The sequence below is a fragment of the Trachypithecus francoisi genome, unplaced genomic scaffold (assembly GCF_009764315.1).
Source record: "Trachypithecus francoisi isolate TF-2019V2 unplaced genomic scaffold, Tfra_2.0 Lachesis_group17, whole genome shotgun sequence".
NCBI lineage: Eukaryota > Metazoa > Chordata > Mammalia > Primates > Cercopithecidae > Trachypithecus > Trachypithecus francoisi.
This window is the reverse complement of record NW_022681462.1, coordinates 27783079-27803236: the sequence shown is the minus strand read 5'-3', so window position 1 is coordinate 27803236 and position 20158 is coordinate 27783079. Positions and strand designations below refer to the sequence as shown.

The window sequence follows — 20158 nt, the reverse complement described above, 5'->3', positions numbered from 1 at the left end:
GAAAACAATAAACAGAGTAAAGAGACAACCTGCAGAATGAGAGGAAGTATTTGTATACTATTCATCTGACAAGGGATTAATATTAATAATAAATAAGAAACTCAAGCAATTCAACAACAAAAAAATTAAATAATTTAATTTAAAAATGAGCAAATAAGGTGAGAGGATATTTCCTAATAGAAGACATACAAATGGTCAACAGGTGTCTCAAAAACACTCAATATCAATAATCATGAGTGAAATAAAAGTCAAAACCAGAATGAGATATCATCTCACTCTAGCTAGAATAGCTACTATTAAAAAGACAAAAATTAACAAATGCTGGCGAGGCTCAGAAGAACACTTACACACTATTGTTCGAATGTAAATTAGCACAGCCATTATAGAAAACAGTATGGAGTTTCCTCAAACAATTAAGAATGATCCAGCAATCCCACCACTGGATATATATCAAAAAGAAAAGAAAAAAGAAAAGAAATCAGTATGACAAATAGATATATGCATTCTTATGTTTTTTGTAGCCTTATTTACAATAGCAGAGATAAGGAATTAACTTAAGTTGCCTATCAACAGATGAATGGATAAAGAAAATGTGGTATTTATATATGCAATGAAATATTATTTAGTTAAAAAAATGACAAACTGTCATTCACAGCAACACGGATGAGCTCAGATATATTAAATGAAATAAGTCAGGCACAGAAAGATAAATATTGTGTTTTCTCACTACTATGTGGAAACTAAAAAGCTGATTTTCTAGTAATAGAGAGTAGAATAGTGGTTATTAAAAGGTGGATAGGAGAGTGGGGAGATGGGGATAGCCAGAGACTGGTTAAAGTATACTAAATTACAACTGTATTGGAAGGACAAGTCCTAGTGTTCTATAGCACTATAGAGTGTTTAGGATAAACAATTTATGTACATTTTCAAATAGCTAGAAGAATGGACTTTGAGTGTTGTCAACACAAAGAAACAATAAATGTTTGAGATGATAGGTATGCTAATTACCCTGAATTGATAATTACATATGGTATGCATGTATCAAAATATCACACTATGCCCATAAAAAACATTTAATTATACCATCCTGGCTAACATGGTGAAACCCCGTCTCTACTAAAAATACAAAAAATTAGCCGGGCGTGGTGGTGGGCGCCTGTAGTCCCAGCTACTCGGGAGGCTGAGGCAGGAGAATGGCGTGAACCCGGGAGGCGGAGCTTGCAGTGAGCCGAGTTCGCGCCACGGCACTCCAGCCTGGGCGACAGAGCGAGACTCCATCTCAAAAAAAAAAGAAAACTAAAATTAAAAAAAAAAAAATATAATTATTGTGTATGTATTAAAAATAAGAAGAAAAATTCAAGCTGGAGAATAAAGATTTCAAAAGTAAATGTATACAAAATAGTGATTTTTAAAAATTCAAGTCAATAGAACTTTTATTTAGAACTCTTTTCCAGCATGGTTTTAATCATATGCATACAGAAATTCTCCGGTTGAATTTTCAAGATTAAGAAAGTTATATTAAGAAGCTGTAACGATGAGCATTTTTTCATGTGTCTGTTGGCTGTATGGATGTCTTCTTTTGAGAAATGTCTGTTCATATCCGAGAAATGCAAATCAAAACTACAATGAGATACCATCTCACACCAGTTAGAATGGCAATCATTAAGAAGTCAGGAAACAACAGGTGTTGGAGAGGATGTGGAGAAATAGGAACACTTTTACACTGTTGGTGGGATTGTAAACTAGTTCAACCATTATGGAAAACAGTATGGCGATTCCTCAAGGATCTAGAACTAGATGTACCATATGACCCAGCCATCCCACTACTGGGTATATACCCAAAGGATTATAAATTACTCTACTACAAAGACACATGCACACGTATGTTTATTGCGGCACTATTCACAATAGCAAAGACTTGGAATCAACCCAAATGTCCATCTGTGACAGACTGGATTAAGAAAATGTGGCACATATACACCATGGAATACTATGCAGCCATAAAAAAGGATGAGTTTGCATCCTTTGTAGGGACATGGATGCAGCTGGAAACCATCATTCTTAGCAAACTATCACAAGAAGAGAAAACCAAACACCGCATGTTCTCACTCATAGGTGGGAACTGAACAATGAGATCACTTGGACTCGGGAAGGGGAACATCACACACTGGGGCCTATCATGGGGAGGGGGGAGGAGGGAGGGATTGCATTAGGGAGTTATACATGATATAAAAGTCATGCACATGTACCCTAGAACTTAAAGTATAATAAAAAAATATATATATATAAAAAAAAAAAAAAAAAAAGAAGCTGTAACACAAATTGACTTTATTGCTTATTTATAAAAGTTGATCTATGATGGCTGTTCATGTACTTTTTAATGCCAAATAATTCATGCTAAAACTTCATTATAATACCTAAATGCACGTATGGGTCCACTTCTCTTGTTTCACTTAGCATACAAATAATTTTTCATGCCAATAGTTCAGCTGACCATTCTGAATGTACCATTACACACACATGCACACATATACAATCATACATACATGCATATATATCATTATAAAATCATGATTATTTTGTGTATAAGCAGAAGCACATGCTACTTTATTTTTTCCCTAACATAATATCTTCATTGTCTACATTTGACTTTATTTTCATGACATAGCAAAATAAAAATGCAGAGAAATATAAGATGAGAAAATCAAGAGATATGCTTTGTATCAAAATATCTTTGTATCTAGATATAAAAATAATCACTTTATTTAACAAAAACACAAATGAGTATTATTTGAAAAAGTTAACTCTAACTTCACTGCTATTCCTCTGGAAATAACAAGAGTTAGCTTGTATTTTTCTTTGTTTGTTTGTTTGTTTGTCGCTATGGCTATATAGAAATAACTTGAAAGCTACCTAATCATTCTTTGTTTCTCAGTTAGTGAAAGCTTGCCTTCCAGGGAACATTTGGCAAAGCCTGGAGCCATTTTTGACTGTCATGACTGGGGGTGGGAGTGCTACTGGCATCTTGTAGACAAAGGAAAGGGATGCTGCTAAACATCCTACAATGCACAAGACAGCCTGGACCTCAACCCCGAACTTGACAAAGAATAAGTATGCCCAAAATGTCAATAATGCTGAGGTTCAGAAACCCTAATAGTTTATCATCCAAGTACGATTGGTTTATTGTGTGTTATGAGTTGAAATTTGTTCCTCTAAAATTCAGATGATAAAATCCCAATCCCCAGTTCCTCAGAATGTGAATTGATTTGGAAATAGAGTCATTGAAGATGTAATATGTTAAGATAAAGGGAAGTGACACTGGAGTAGGGTAGACCATTAATCCAATATGACTGGTGTCTTTATAAAATGGGAAGATTAGGAACAGAAACTCACAGGGAGAACATCATGTGAAGATGAAGGCAAAGATTGGGGTGATGTTTCTACAACCCAATGAATGCCAAAGATTGCTAGCTAGCAAACCACCAGAAGTACAGGGAGAGGCATAGAACAGCTTCTTCCTCACAGCTCTCAGAAAGAACCAACTCTCCAGAAACCTAGATCTCGGAGTTTTAGCCTTCACAATTCTAGAACAATAAATATTTGTTGTTTAAGCCACTCAGCCTGCAGCCCTGGCAAATTAATACATCACACTTTTAACTCCTCTGCCAGCACTTACCTTCCTTAAGGATTCTGCAGAGGAATGGCTGTGAAAAAAAGAGAACTAATAACAATAGACACAACAATAAGCTGTGCCTGAAATGACTGAGTAAGTAAGGCTCAGTTCATTTAGCAATGCACTCACCTAATTTAAATCAATGTTATGTTTGAAACCAAAGCAAAAACAAATACTTTGCTAAAGGTGTGCCAAGATGTAGTCGGTGTGCCCAGAACAATGATTTCTGGTAAAGATTTCTCCCAAACTGATATGTAACATGTTTCTGAACCAGTAAAGGCATTGTAACTACCAAATTATAGCAAAATGTATCTTTATTCTTGGACATTTGCTCCCAGAGAGGAGCAGGATTTCCTCATGCAGAACAAGTTAGCAATCAAAATAGTTGCATTTCTAAGTATCAGGCTTCTGCTTCCCTTTCTTTTATCCAACCAAGTCATTTCATTTGCTTTGATGATAAATGCATTGTGAATACTTGAAACTCTTCAAAGTCATTCTGTCTTTTTCTGGATGACAAAAATTGTGTGTGTGTGTGTGTGTGTGTGTGTGTGTTTGTGTGAGTGTTACAGATGGGCACAGATATACATGCATGACTGTACTATGGGACAGACCTCCTTCTGTATTTTTCCCTATGCTTTCAAAATTTTTGAATCTTATTTTTCTACTATTTTCCATAGTGTGAATGAGGCAATTGCTTCCTCTGAGTAAAATGAATCTCTCTACACTGCAGCATTGAGGGTGCATGTGTCAGACACATAGATGTTTCTCTGCTGAATAGTATATACTCTAGTCATTCTGCCAAAGGCTCCTCCAGGGACATCATCATTGAGACTGTCTGCCAATATTCTGTGGCAATTGGATATCGGATTATTTTCAAATGTACAATTCAGTGGAGTGATAGAGCATAGTGGCTGACACTAAAATTCCAGTTCCCAAAGATGGGTAACTATTTTCCTAGAAAATAAATCTGCCTATTGCACATTTTGCACTTTGGTTGGCCGTGTGTTCAAAATTGTCCCCAGAGAAGGAGTTCACAGACTAGTGTGAAGGAGTGAAATCTGCCTGGAAGGAAACAGCCTGCATTTTAAAATTAAGTACCCATTCTTTTAGGCATCTGGAGCTGGCTCTAATGCAGTAAACAACACCTAAGATCACCTATGAAGTATTTTCATATAAATAGTTGAGCTGTAATTAAACCAAGATGTGAGCTTTAGATCCCAGTACAGGTAATATAAGAGAAGAACCACTTAAATGACACTAAAAAGAACCAAACGTTCAAATCCAGAATGTGGAATGTTCTATAAGACAATGAATTCAGTTTCTCCAGCAAGTTAATACAATTCAAAGAAAAAGGAAGGAAATTGTTCTACCTTAAATGTGCTTCTTAAAGATATAACAACCAAATGTAATGTATGGATTGGATCTTTGTACAAACCAAGTGTAAAAACTATTTCAGGAAACTATCATAAAAAAATGATTATGGGATGGATATCAGATGATAGCAAAAAAAAAAATGCTATGTTTGTCTATTTTCACACTGCTGATAAGCACATACCCAAGACTGGACAATTTACAAAAGAAAGAGATTTAACTGGACTTACAGTTCCATGTGGCTGGGGAAGCCTCACAATCATGGTGGAAGGCAAAGAGGAGCAAGGCACATCTTACATGGATGGCAGCAAGCAAAGAGAGAGCTTGTGCAGGAAAACTCCTCCTTATAAAAACTATCAGATCTCGTGAGACTTACTTACTATCATGAGAACTGCACAGGAAACATCTGCCCTCATGATTCAATTACCTCCCACTGGGTCCCTCTCACAAAACATGAGAATTCAAGATGAGATTTGGGTGGGGACACAGCCAAACCATATTAAGTCAATTTTGCTTTAGGCATAAAATAGCTCCATATTTGTTTTAAAAGGTGAATAATGATGGAATTTGCAGGGGAAATGACATAATACCTTGAATCAGTTTCATAATACTTCAGCTGATAAATAGAACAAAAATAAATAATAGATAAAATGAGGAAACGTCTTGACAATTGTTAAAACTGAGTGATAGGCACATGGGAATTTGTTGTGAGATTTTTCTCCTCTTTTTTTGTGAGATTTGAAAAGTTTTGTAACAAACGTTTAAAAAGTAAGAATGCTGACTTTAGATTCACACATTTCTGTGTTCAATCCCTACCTCTCCATGTAGATTTACTAGATTTGTGCTGGGTAAACATTTCTCACTTCATTTGTATATTCTGTTAAAAATAACATATTATCTCTTTATGTAAAGACAATTTATTTTCACATATTTAAAAGGCAGGTACATCACATATTAAGTAGTTGGTAACCAATTATTATCATAGCTACACCATTCTCACTACCCAGATATATGTCTCATTTGTGCCACATACACACACACACACCCTATCTACATACACATATATATATGTATATGTGTACATTTGTCTGCGTATGTTTATATAAATCTCATTTGTGCCATCTACATATATATTCACACACACATTCACATATATTTATACACCTGTGTAGATATGTATATATGTCTGTGTGTATATATATAGGTGGCACAAATGAGACATATACATAAATGTATTGTGTATATATATATTTTGTAATAATGTGTGTATATCTGTATGTGTATTTGTATATGTTTGCGTGTATATAGATCAGCATATATGCATGTATATGTATAGCCAAAAAAAATCAAATAAACTAGCTTTCACTCCCACGAAATCTTCCCTTTTGTGCGCGCGCGCACACACACACACACACCCTTGACTAAGATGTGCATTTGTTTAGAAAAATACATTATTATAAGAAACATTTTGAATGTCAACTTTCAGAGCTATACGGATTTCCTCTTTTAGTATATCTCTCTTTCCAGAGAGAATAGGATAGAAGTTAGCATTTTTGAGCTTCTGTAGAAAGTAATGTTTGGACCGTTTGATGTAATTGGCAGAGTGTTGAAGAAACATTTCAAGCATAATATTTTACAGATAATCTTTAGTTGACCTATTTTAAGTAGTGTATGTTTAATTTTATTAAAATAATATTACCTTTAAAATTGTATATACTTTATATTCTAAAGTGTTCAGGGTACTCAGGTATGAAGGACAGTATGTCCTCTGCAATGTATTCTTGTATTGGGAGGACTATGTAACATTCTAATACCAACAGCAGTCATTTAAATAATTCCAGGTCGTTCCTCAGAAGATCTAAGGCATTATAATTTTTGTCTTTATTTATTTTTATTTGGAAGAAAATGAGGAAGAAAACAGAAATGAAGGAGGAAAGGAGAAAATCCTCCCTATGGGAGCATCGCACACCCTGGAATAACTAAACCGTCATTTCATTACTCGGAATATATGCTATTCTAGTATGCGGGTCAAAAAAATGTTTTTACCTGTTTGTGGGCTGCAAAAATGACCATTTTGCTATTTTAATTGTAAGACACTGCAATTTATTTTTTTTACCTGACATATAAAGCTTTACATTCATTAGTTATTATTCCAGTAGAAATCCTTCATCGTTTTAAGATGAAGGATATTTGCAAGAGGAATTCTGCCAGATTGTAGAATCATTAGACTAGTCCCGATTCATCATCCTTCATAAAGTTTGGCTGTAATCTGCACATTTATATGATAATTTTCTAGTATGATTAAATGTTCCCATATTATACCTTTCGAATAAGACAGCACTTGCTTAACTCTCTCTCTCTTCTCTCTTGCAATGTCATTGTTGATTATAACTTAAATTCAGTTTCAATAGACTATATAAATTGAACACAATGACATCCGTTTAGGCATCTTTAGGCATGCTTGTGCAAGCATTACAGGAAGCCCCTTCAGGGAACCAGAAATTTGTCAGAAGTGCTCTTTGTTGCGATATTTTATTCTGTGTTATAGCTGGAGGACAATTCAGTTGCGAAGACAATGCCCAAATCCTCTTTTTCTATTCTCTTCTGAACTGTAGTGGAGAAAATTTAAGCACACTGAAGAAAGTCAATTGTTAGTTGGAACATTAACTCCAAACTTGAATGGGTAGACTAGAGGCAACTTCTGACCTACAATCCAAATAGATGAAGTAGCCCGTTTTCCCCCACAGAACCACATCCACGTATACAGCGATAACAATGAAAGCTAAGTACAAAAGACAAAACAGGAAAGAATGAGAAAATCGGCTGGGCACGGTGGCTCACGCCTGTAATCCCAACACTTTAGGAGGCCAAGGCGGGCGGATCACGAGGTCAGGAGATCGAGACCATCCTGGCTAACACGGTGAAACTCGTCTCTACTACAAAATACAAAAAAATTAGCCGGGCGAGGTGGCGGGCGCCTGTAGTCCCAGCTGCTCGGAGAGGCTGAGGCAGGAGAATGGCGCGAACCCGGGAGGTGGAGCTTGCAGTGAGCTGACATTCTGCCACTGCACTCCAGCCTACTACGTCTCAAAAAAAAAAAAAAAAAAAAAAAAAAAAAAGGAATGAGAAAATCAGTAGATTAAGGCTTACTTCATAAGTCCAAGGGCAGGGTAGGCCTAACAAAACCATGGAGAAGGTTTCCTAGGCCTGAGTAAATCTCACGAGGCTCAGCATATATTGAGAAACAGAGACAGAGCCTAAGAAACCCCCATCATCTACCCAACCCCGTCTCTTCACCCCACTAACTCTAGATTTAGCTTTAATCCATTTGCTTGGCACAGAAAAAGCCTTATCCTTGATCACTATGGCCCATTCCAAAGACTGTGTCAAAGAAGAGTGAGAGAGGTCAGAAAGCTGACTGTGGGGGTCAAAAGGAGCCTTAGGTCCTTGAGGTTACAAGTGCTATTACTACACCATCACAATTCTAGCATTGTAAATGCTCTTGGTGAAGATAGATTTAGAAACACTTCATTAGTAATATTAAATTACACAATGTTCACATAAATAATTTACATATCATCATAAGAACGGCATGAAATTAATTTTACTTTGTGTATTTTCTACACAATAAAAAAGGACTTCTATTTTATTCCTGTACAAAAATAGACCCCATATTTTAATTCTAGACTGTGTTATACACAAACTACAGTCTTGCTATAATTCTAGTTTGGTTGAGTACCTATAATATTCAATATTAAGTGGATACTATGTTTCATACATCAAAGTAAATTTTATAATAGAGATAATCTCATGAATAACTTTTTAAAAATTAACTTATTTTTGCATAATTTGTACAGATGTACAGAAAAGTGTAACATTGAACACAGGATTCCCATGAACCCTTCACTGTAATTTTTCAGTGTTAATATTTTATCATACTGCTGTGTTCATTTCTTTCTATTTCTTCTTAACTATGAGAGTAGCTTGTAAAAATAATGTCCACTTACCCCTAAATATGTCAGTATATATTTCTTAAAAAACAAGGACCTTCTTATACATGTTCTTAGTGTAATTCTAAAAATCGGGAAATTAAGAGTGATATAATACTATTGTCTAAAACCACAGACCTTATTCAGAATTTGTCAGTTGTTCAAGAAATACTATTAACATATTACATATTACATATCTTCACATATTAAAATTTTTTAATTAAAATATATTGAATTACACATTGCATTTGATTTTTATATTTATTTATTCTTTCTTGTTTTTTAAATTTGGAACACCTCCTTAGTCTCAATATGAGTATAAAGTGGATTCAGATGATTGTCTCTTTATTCGGGTTTTTTGTGTTTCCATACAAATTATAGAATTGTTTCAATATCCAGAATATATTAGGTCGGTGCAAAAGTCATTGCAGTTTTTGCCATTACTTTCAGTTGAATAAACCGCAATGATTTTTGCACCGACCTAATATTAAAAACTCAAACAATTCACTAGCAAAAAGAAAACTGACTTAAAAATGGGTAAAAGATGTGAATAGATACTTCTCAAAAAAAAGACATAGAAATGGCCAACATGTGTATGGAAAAAGTGATCAACATCACTAATCATCAGAGAAATGTAAATCAAATGAGACAGCATCTCACCCTAACTAGAATGGCTAAAAAAGACAAAAAATAAAAAAAAGTTCATGAGAATGTGGAGAAGGGCAAATTCTTATATATTGTTGGTGGGAATGCAAATTAGTACAGTCACTATGGAAAACACTATAGAGGTTCCTTAAAATTTCAAAACTACCATATGATCTGGCTGTCTCACTAGTAGGTATATGTCCAAAGGAAAGGATATCAAGATGTTGAAGAGACACCTGTACTCCCATGTCTATTGCAACACTATTCACTTATAAAATCAACCTAAGTGTCTATCAATTAACAAATGAATGGATTTTACAAATGTGGTATATATACACAGTAAATACTATTTGGCCATAAGAAAGAATGAAATCCGGCCGGGCGCGGTGGCTCAAGCCTGTAATCCCAGCACTTTGGGAGGCCGAGACGGGCGGATCACGAGGTCAGGAGATCGAGACCATCGTGGCTAACCTGGTGAAACCCCGTCTCTACTAAAAAAAAATACAAAAAACTAGCCAGGTGAGATGGCGGGCGCCTGTAGTCCCAGCTACTCGGGAGGCTGAGGCAAGAGAATGGCGTAAACCCAGGAGGCGAAGCTTGCAGTGAGCTGAGATCCGGCCACTGCACTCCAGCCTGGGCGACAGAGCGAGACTCCGTCTCAAAAAAAAAAAAAAAGAAAGAAAGAAAGAAAGAATGAAATCCTGTCATTTACAACAACATGGATGAACCCAAACAATATTATATTAAATGAAGCAAGACAAGCACAGAATGACATATAGTGCCTGATCTCACTCATAGATATAATCTAAGGTTGATCTAACAAAAGTAGAAAGTAGATTAGTTACCAGAAGCTGGAAAGTATAAGGAGTAAGGGTGTGGGGAGCGGTTGGTTGATGAGTACAAAGTTACAGTTAGATAGGAGAAAGAAGTTCTGGTGTTCTGTGCACAATAGGATGACTATAATAATGTATATTTCCAAATAGCTACAAGAGAGGATTTTGAATGATCTCATAAAGAAATGAATGCTTGAGATGATATACTATTTATTCTAATTTGGTAATTACACAATGTATACATATATTAAAACAATACACCTTACCTCATCAATATGTATAATTATTGTGTGTCAATGAAAAACAAAAGAAAACTTAAAATAACATGGAAAATAATGGACTAACAGTTTATTTTCTCCGGGGCTGTAAACATTATCGGACCGGTTAGTTTCCAAATCTCTTCATTTGCTCCCCTAAACCCATTATCAGTCCAATATATATGTCACTTTTTCTGCCTTATATATTGGAAAATGTATATGGCTCTGTATTTGAGTAAATAAACCTTTGCAACTGCCATATGCAAAGGCTCCACAGTATTTTGCTTTACTGAGAAGCCTACTGTTTACTAGCACTTCTGAGTAGAACTATCAAAATACAAGTTTGATGATCTTGTTTCTCTCTCTCTCTTTACTAAATTTACTGAGACTGTTGAAATTTATCAATTTGACAATCTCTTTCAGCTTCATAAGATATGACCTTATTCAAGCTTCATTTTGTTTCAGTAGATTAAACAAGAACTGTTTATTTTTAGATATTACATGTGCACCATTTGTCAAAATCTGTGCAAGCATTTAGCAAATGATGAGCTGTAATTTGCATACATCGTGATTATATATTATATATAATAAAACATAAGGAGGTTCAATATATATCTTAAGGGAAAAACAATTATATTTTAATTAGTATTTAACTAAATGGAAAAACATGGAAAATCTCTATAGTTTTATATGGATTCATGGATTTGGACTACAATGAAATCCATGGTAGCACTAATCAGATGACAGTTTTTATTATACTTTGCTGCCTATCCACCTGTTTTATAATGCTACAGCATGCATCAAGATAACTAGATTTAGCCAATATGTCCCAAATAAATCCACATACTTTTGATTATAAAGACAGTTTATTGTAATTTTAAGTAATTAACAGCTAAGAAATAATTATTTTTAAAATATTTTATTAATATTACCTAGTGAGAAAATTACTAAGTTGAGCTTTGTTCCTTTTGCAATGTTGTTCTATTAAAATAGTTTAAAGATAATCTCCATTGTGAGCGCAATGTTGTCCTAATTATTTTGTAATCATTTTTGGCTTTATATAAAGACTAAGAGAAAAATTTAAAGAATCAAATAATATTTCTTGGAAAGGACTAACATGAAAAAAGGGAGTTTTAATGTAAGAATCTAATCTGTGTATACAAATAAACACAAGATGGTATTAAATTATTAATATTTGATATGGTATAAAAATTACACTTTTTTCATCATTGTAAAATAGGATAGTTTCCTAACAAATGGAACAGATTGGGGAGGTGTTTGTTTTACATAAATCCAAACATCATTTAACTTTAAAATTGCTTCTTACTGCTAGTCCTAAATGTGACCTCTAAAATTTAACGAAATGTTCATGATGACAGATTACTAAGAGATACCTATATCCTTGACTCTGAGGGAACTGACATTAATTTTTTTTAAAACACAGCTTGATTAAAACAAATATCACTGTATCTCTGTTCATATTATCATCTGACTTGCCTGCATTAAAAAAAAAGACATAAATTTAAAAACATTTGAAAGATGTTTTGGACTCATTTCACAGTATGTCCCCAACTCAGACTTATAGTATGTATCTAAGAGAAAATTAAGCTGCCCCTACTTTTTCACCCTTAGAAGCTATTTTGTGATCCCCTTTTTATAAGATGGCAAATCTGTTAAAACTTAGATATGTAATATCTTATTTTTTCTTATTTTATAAATTAACTACTTCCCTTTTTTATTTAAATAAATACTTTGATCAATTTATTTTTTAAATTAATTCCACTCACTTTTATATGGTAAATATAGTTAGCGTTGTTCCATTTTCTTATGAACTGAATGGAGTTTTAGAGGTCTATTGACTTTTACTGGACCTTTAGTATTGCAATTGCTGTCTGGCGTATTTTATAGATTTTTAAAAATCCACTATATAATAGGAGCAATGCCACAAGTGTAATTTGGTCTCTAAACTCACACATTTTTTTGTTTAATATGCGAGTCAAGTGTGCAAAGAAATAAAATGCAGCATTAGATGGTTAGATCCATGAGCAGTAGCATAAGAAAGAAACTCTCCAACTGATTCCTCTACCAATATTGTGTTGTAGGATAAATTGAGTAAGCACAAAACCTCTTAATTGAACTTCTAGGATAATTTCTTGAAATATGGCTTTGCAAAATGGCAGAAGGAGACTAAAACTAGGGGACAAGAGGTTGTTATGCTAGCTGTTTAGTTCTATCCATACATAGTTTAAATCTTATAATATCACACAGGTGCTAGAGAGACTAATAGAATAAATTCAACTGAAGGGGGTGCACAATTTTGTATCTAGTCAGTATTGGGCATGTGACATAAACAATGCTAAAATATTACTTTATGGACTCTGAACAGCACTTTATAATTTTTCTAAAATAAATTTAGTCATTAAAATGTAATGCTAACTTATGAAAAACAAAACAAATCGAAACAAAGCAGATTCTATTTTAGGACTGCAGTTAGCTTAAGATGCCTAAGGTCAAGTGAATTCTAATAGCAAAGCTGTGCCTGACTGTGCACAGCAAATAATAATCTATTAGGCAAATTTCAAATGCTGAATTTTTAATGCAATATGGTGATTAAACCATGGCCTTGCCTTTTTTTAAAGGATTTGTAAAGAATAATTGAAAACCATAGTAAGGATATTGAATTAGTCCTTGCAATTTTTCTACTCAAAAGCCTGTAAAGATTTTCCTTGGAAATATAGTAGATATTAATCAATCAATATTTAGGAAGAAAAGCGGTCTACAAAAGAAGCAGATGGGCACATCAATGGGGAGAAAGTCTGCTTACTGTAATTATATAGGTTATTCTAGGAACACAAGGCTCTGTGTAACTTCAGCAAAGAATGTGAGCTTGTGCTCCCTAAGAGTTTTACTGGTCATTGTACTCCTCCAGAAACACTTCACTCCTATAATCCTCAAGCGAGTAAACCAGAGATAAATGTGTACTTCCTACCAAGTGCATTAATATGAAACCAAGTTAAATTGTGAAATTAACTTTGAGAGAGCACTTGTGATCTATAATCATTTGCGTGCAAAGATAAACTCTGGTAGTAGATGTTCCAAGCTGAAAACAAATAAACAAACAATCAAACAAATAAAATGTGTCTAATGGGGAGTATACAGAGCTATCCAAATTGTCTCTTTAAGATATATTTTAAATATTTCTTCTTAGAGTCTACATTTTAATGGATATTTGTGCATCCTCTTTGCATAAGACACAACGCGTTAAATGAAATGTGAGGCTTTTCTTTAGTTAATCTAGTAATAAAAGAGCAACAAAGGAAGTACATGGACATACACTTTTTTATGTTTGCAAGTAATATTCCAAGAATTTAGAGACAAACAAAACATGTAGGAGCTGTATAATGCTTGCAATTATGTGCATGGTAGGATTAAGCAATGGTTATAGAGAGAAATATAATGACCCACAGAGATTGTGGTGACTGAGTGCCTTATAAATTTAAGATTCACCAAAAGATAACAGGAAGCCATATTGTTTGATTATAACTGTGAACTTTGTATTTAACGTGCCTTATATGAGTTATGTTAACTCCCTTTTAATTGGGTGATGATCTTTGTTGGGAAACCAGGATCTGTGAAGCACATATTCTCTCTCTCTCTCTCTATGTATGTAGACATACATAATGGATAAAATATGAGTGTATTTATACTTCTGGAGAACTAAATGATTACAGCCTAGCAGTGCAACCCCATCCAGTTGCCTCCGTGGCATAATTTGTGAGAGGGAACTGGAAACATTGATTCCACAGTTCCATCCCTTTGAGGCAACAGTTAGGTAATTGCTAAACAACTGGTAGAGGGATCCCTAGAATGCTAGGCATCTGAGTCATCTCCAGTTTCTATGGAATTAAGTAGGGTTCAATCACTTCCTTTCAGAGAATTCCCTCACAGCCTTAGGTTAATAAATAATCTATGTCTTGCTTGATCAGCAGATTAATTTAAGAAATCCCTAAGTTGGATTGGGAGGCTTATATATGAAAAATACCTCACCACATTTTTGCTTCAGTTACTACTATTTATTATATTGAGTAAACTGGAAAAGACTCTTCTTTCTCTCAGATATTCAGCAATATCCAGCTTACTAGCCAGGAGCCAAGCTAACTAAGGCCAAAATAGCTACTCTTTGAAAGTCTCTATATTGAGTGCTTAGGAGACTACAAAGAGATAGCATCAATATTCCATAGAATACATGCTATTTTAAGAGATTTGACATGTTCATGCAAAAAGAAAAACTGAAACATTTAGAGAATGTCAAGAAGTAAATGAATGGTAAGGATTGTAGGAAGCCTACGGATTGATAGAAATCCTCTTTTACTGGGCTGGTCAACAACAGTTCTGTAAAGGATGAGATATCTGAGCAAGACTCTTAAAGTAGAATTTCTAAGAGACTCTTGTTTGTCAGAAAAATTTATAATGTTCTAGTGTTTGAAGACAACCATGAGGGGAAAGAAATATCTTAAACTAGGATAATAATACTCTAGTCCATGAAATTGTAAAATATCCAAGTAGAAATGTAGATAAAACCAGAAATGCTATATCCAATTAAATAAAATTTATTTTACAATTATTTTATTTTTTATCTTCTCCCATAAAGACAATATTCTCTTCAATATTTTTTCTCACTTTTGTCCCTCATTCCAACATAATGCTTTCCTCCAGTGTTTCTGTTTTGTGGTCTACATTATGTCTGTAAGTAGGTAAACCATTGCTACTCATGCATATGAATAAGTTATCAATTAATATTCTTTAGCTTTTATGTAGTAACATCCACATCACTATGGGAATAATATGTCTTAATTAATTAAAAATCCAAACAAATTCTTGTATAGTAAGATACTGTAACACTCTAGAGAGGTATGGTTGAAGTCTGGAATCTGAAAACCATTAGGCTGCTCCTCAGAGCTTAATAAAATCTAATTCTAAGGGGACAAAGTTTCAAAAACCCCTGATGATTGTTAGATGCCATTGTAGTATGTATTTAGTAGCTAGGGAATGTTTTTAAAAATGAAAATCAACTCACATGCTCTCCAACAGGTAAATTACTAAACAAATTGTGGTGCGTTCATAACCTAAAGTGTACTCAGAAATAAAAGGGACTATTGATGCATGTAACAGGCTAGATGTCCAGAGAATTGTGCTGAGTGAAAAAAGTCAATTCCAAAAAGTTACTGATTGTATAATTTGATATTTATAAAATTATTGAAATAACAAAATTACACCTTACATCATTTTTATTTCCTGGGTTTATGTTAAAAGAAAAGCAAAATACTATTTTAATTTAAAAAGTGAAATAGCAAAATTATAGAAATGATAAACACTTAATGTTGCCTGAGGTTATGAAGGTGTGGGGAATGTGAGAAAAGTAACTGTGGCTGTAAAAGGGAAACAGGAAGGACCTTCGTAGTGATGGACATGCTGCTTCTTGACTATGCCAACGTCAACAGCCAGGTTATAATTTTTTTTTTCGAGCAAAACAAAATCAAATTTAATGGTCTTAAATGCAAAAGTAAAAACAAACAAAAAACACAAAAAAGCAAAAGAAAATTAACAGAACAGAACAACCCAAAATGTCAAGGCGGTTATGAAGAGAACTTTGAGGGTTAATCTTTAAAACTACAAATCAAAGGTTTTGGTTAATAGATAACTGGCAAGAAGTAAGTACTTTTCTGCTGAGTGTTCATACAAAAGCAAAATTCCAAAACAAAATCCGACTAAAATAGAAAAAGGTCTAAGCGCTCACGAGAAGGGATGTGAGAAATACAATGCTCAAATGTTTCTGTGTTACTAAAAAACAGAGCTATCTTGCGCCTCCAAGCTATGTTAAATGCTCTGGAAAACGGGAGAAATTATCGTGAACAACAGTATCCAATGTGTGGGGCGCTGTGCATGCAATGTGTGGACAGAAACTGGGGGCGTCAGAGTAGCAACACATCTTCAGGCGTGCCTGGAGCTTAGATCTAACTCTGGAATATACTGGAGTTTCCCTGAAACTCTTTGGTCCATTCCCATTGATGCCTGGGCTTATGAAACACATTTGTGTCCTTCTCTGGAGGGCCCGCCCGGCATGCGGCCCCCGGCCCCAGTGGTGACCCACGCTGGACAGGCCCACCGCCATTCCCAGGACCACTTGGCAGAGCCCGGGACTGAGTGAGCAGGAGGTGGCAACGGGACCTGCCTGGAAAAGGAACTTCCTGTCAACCAAAGCATACATCGCTTACAATGTTGAAGCGGTTGAGAAAACGCACACTCAGCATCTGTTTAACATCTTTAGATTAAAAACTAAAACTAAAAGGTGATTTTTTTTGCTACCCAGTCTGTGGAGACATTGAATGAAACGCGTGTTAGACAGTCTTAGAGGTTAAAGCATGCTTCAGGTTCACCACCATCCAGAGGGACTGGTTAGTCAATGCAGTTCTACTTAGATTTCTGTTTAATATATATCTTTTTGTTTTGTTTTGTTTTGGTTTTGGTTTTGTTTTTGTTTTTTTTTTTTTTTTGAGATGGAGTCTCACTCTGTCGCCCAGGCTGGAGTGCAGTGGCGCGATCTCGGCTCACTGCAAGCTCCGCCTCCCGGGTTCACGCCATTCTCCTGCCTCAGCCTCCTGAGTAGCTGGGACTACAGGCGCCTGCCACCGCGCCCGGCTAATTTTTTGTATTTTTAATAGAGGCGGGGTTTCACCATGGTCTCCATCTCCTGACCTTGTGATCCGCCCGCCTCGGCCTCCCAAAGTGCTGGGATTACAGGCGTGAGCCACCGCGCCCGGCCCTGTTTAATATATATCTTAAAGGAAATAACTTACGAAACTTAAGATTGGTCTAACATTGTGGGATTTCAAACATTTGAACATGTCGGTTGCATCCCAGAGTATAAAAACCTTCTCACTTCTCATTCAGACAAAGACAAACACTTGTGAAAATTGGCGCGAAATGAGTTGTACACTAACAAGAAAAGTTTCAACTCCTTCACTCTTAATTATCTATTCTGTACAAAAAAAAAAAAAAGCATGAGCGAGTTATTTGTGGGACTTGCTGGTTTTGAAGGAAACCTGTAGGATCTTGTCCCCCAGGCAGTAGCCGTTCAGGCTGGCTATGGCCATCGCGGCTTCTTCATAGTTTGTCATGGTCACAAAGCCAAACCCTTTGCACTTATTGGTGTTGAAGTCGCGGATCACTTTCACATTGGTGACGGCGCCAAAGGGCCCAAACATCTGCCAGAGGATCCCCTCATCGGCGTCCTGCCCCAGGTTGTAGAAGAAAATGCACCAGCTGGAGGAGGCGTTTCCGGGCACGTTGACGCCAGAGAGACAGCTCATGTGATCTACGCCCATGGGGAAGAGCCTGAATATCTGCGCCTGGTGGTGAACGGGGCCTCCGAACCATCGCGCTGGCGAGTGGTACAGCTGCGAGAGGAGTGCCACGTTTTTGTTCTGGTTGGGGTTGGCTGCAAACTTCACTGTGATGGGCTCAGAGGAACCTGGGGGTTTATGACCATTGAAACTGGTAATTGCCTCTTCTGCCTCCGACCGTTTGTCAAACCGGATAAACGCAACCCCTCTGGACAAACCTGTGGTCTGATCCACGAGGACTCGCGAGTTGATGATCCGCCCAACCGGAGAGAACATGTCCTCTACGTCCTTCTGGGTCATGGTCCGAGGGAGCCCGCTGATGTACAAGTTGGCATCTTTGATGACCTCTGAGCTCGGGCGAGCATACGACACCTTAATGGTTTTTGACTGGAGTCTCAAGCCGTTCAGCGTGTTGATTGCTCTCTCTGCATCCTTTGCGGTCACGTAGTTCACAAAGCCATAGCTTAAGCTATGTCCTGCTACTTTATCCCGAATGAGTTTTACAGATTCCACTTCGCCGATGCTGCTGAATAGGCTGCGCAGCTCATCCTGGGTCATGTTCTGAGGGAGGTAGTTGACGATCAAATTCGTTCTCCCAATGTCACCCCTGCAGTTTTCGGCCATGTGGTCTTCATAACCATTAGACATTGTATTTTTCAAAAATCTGGAAGCGGGCGGGCGGGCCCGGGGCTGCTCCGGGGCGGGCGGGAGGCGGCGGCGGCGCGGCGCTAACGGCTCCGCTCGGCCTCGGTAGCGGTGGCGGCGGTGGCAGCGACGGCGACAGCCCAGGTTATAATTTTATCTGTAGTTTCGCAAGATATTATCATTGGGGGAACCTGAGTAAATATATACAGGATTTCTTTTTTTTTTCTTAGAACTATATGTGAATCTGAACATCACACACTGGGGCCTGTCGTGGGGTAGGGGGAGAGAGGAAGGATAGCATTAGGAGATATACCTAATGTAAATGACGAGTTAATGGGTGCAGCACACCAACATGGCACATGTATACATATGTAACAAATCTGCACATTGTGCACATGTATCCTAGAATTTAAAGTATAATAAAAATAAATAAATAAATATAAAAGATTACTTTTTAAAAGCCTAGTTAATCACATTTGCAGAATGAGAGGCAACCAATTCATTTTCTTGAGAACCAGTAAATAATGTGAAAATATCTTGCTTTATCCTGGGTTTTATATATGAGCTGTAACACTGGGTAAACTAATAGTAGATAAATGAAAGCTTCTCTTTATAGAATAATTTCTAAGAATAAATGAAAAGAATATTAGAATTAGAATGTCATAATTTTGCAACCCTCAAAAAATTACTGAATATAGGCACTAAATTTCAGTGATTGCAAACATCACCAAAAGATAAACAGGCAGACGTGATACACTTCCTGCAGAAAGAAAACATCTACAGCACAACCAAAGTGATCAAACCTCAATCAAAACAAGCCTCTGGATTTAGTTGCCTATTTTCAGGAAATACAGGAGACAAAGGAATATGTAACACTGCACCATGATTATGAAATCAACAAACTCCTGACTGTGAGAAATCCAGATTTCCCCAGAGCTTCTGGCCATAAATAGTAAGAAAATAGAAGATGGAGAGAAAATCTGCAGATTGAACAGAAACTTAAAAGGCATCATGTTTTTAAAAACTGAACAAGATTAAACATTCCTATGTCTAGGAATGTACACATTGATATTAAAGCTAGAAAAACATAGAAGAAAAGGATTGCAATAAATGTCAAAAGAGCAATTTAATCTTACAGGGAAGGAGGAAGTTGTGATTGAATTGAGACACTTGGACAAGACTTCTGGAAAGCTGGCAAAATTCTGTTTCACGGCTTGGCTTGTGGTGACAAGGATGTTTGCCTTGTAATATTTCACTAAGTTCTGCATATCTTTTCTGTAGTTTATTAAAATTTAAACAATTTAAAATGGATTCTATAATGAAAATTTTCCAAATTTTGAAA

At 36.0% G+C, this 20158-nt stretch overlaps 1 protein-coding gene across 1 annotated transcript; it reads right to left on the bottom strand.

Annotated features, from left to right (window-relative positions):
• Positions 1 to 17606: 17606 nt before the first annotated feature.
• LOC117062083 (ELAV-like protein 1) lies at positions 17607 to 18950 on the bottom strand. The gene has a single exon (XM_033175253.1). It carries the CDS (start codon positions 18817 to 18819, stop codon positions 17839 to 17841), a length of 981 nt encoding a protein of 326 aa, XP_033031144.1. The 5' UTR covers positions 18820 to 18950; the 3' UTR covers positions 17607 to 17838.
• Between the last annotated feature and the right edge of the window lie 1208 nt (positions 18951 to 20158).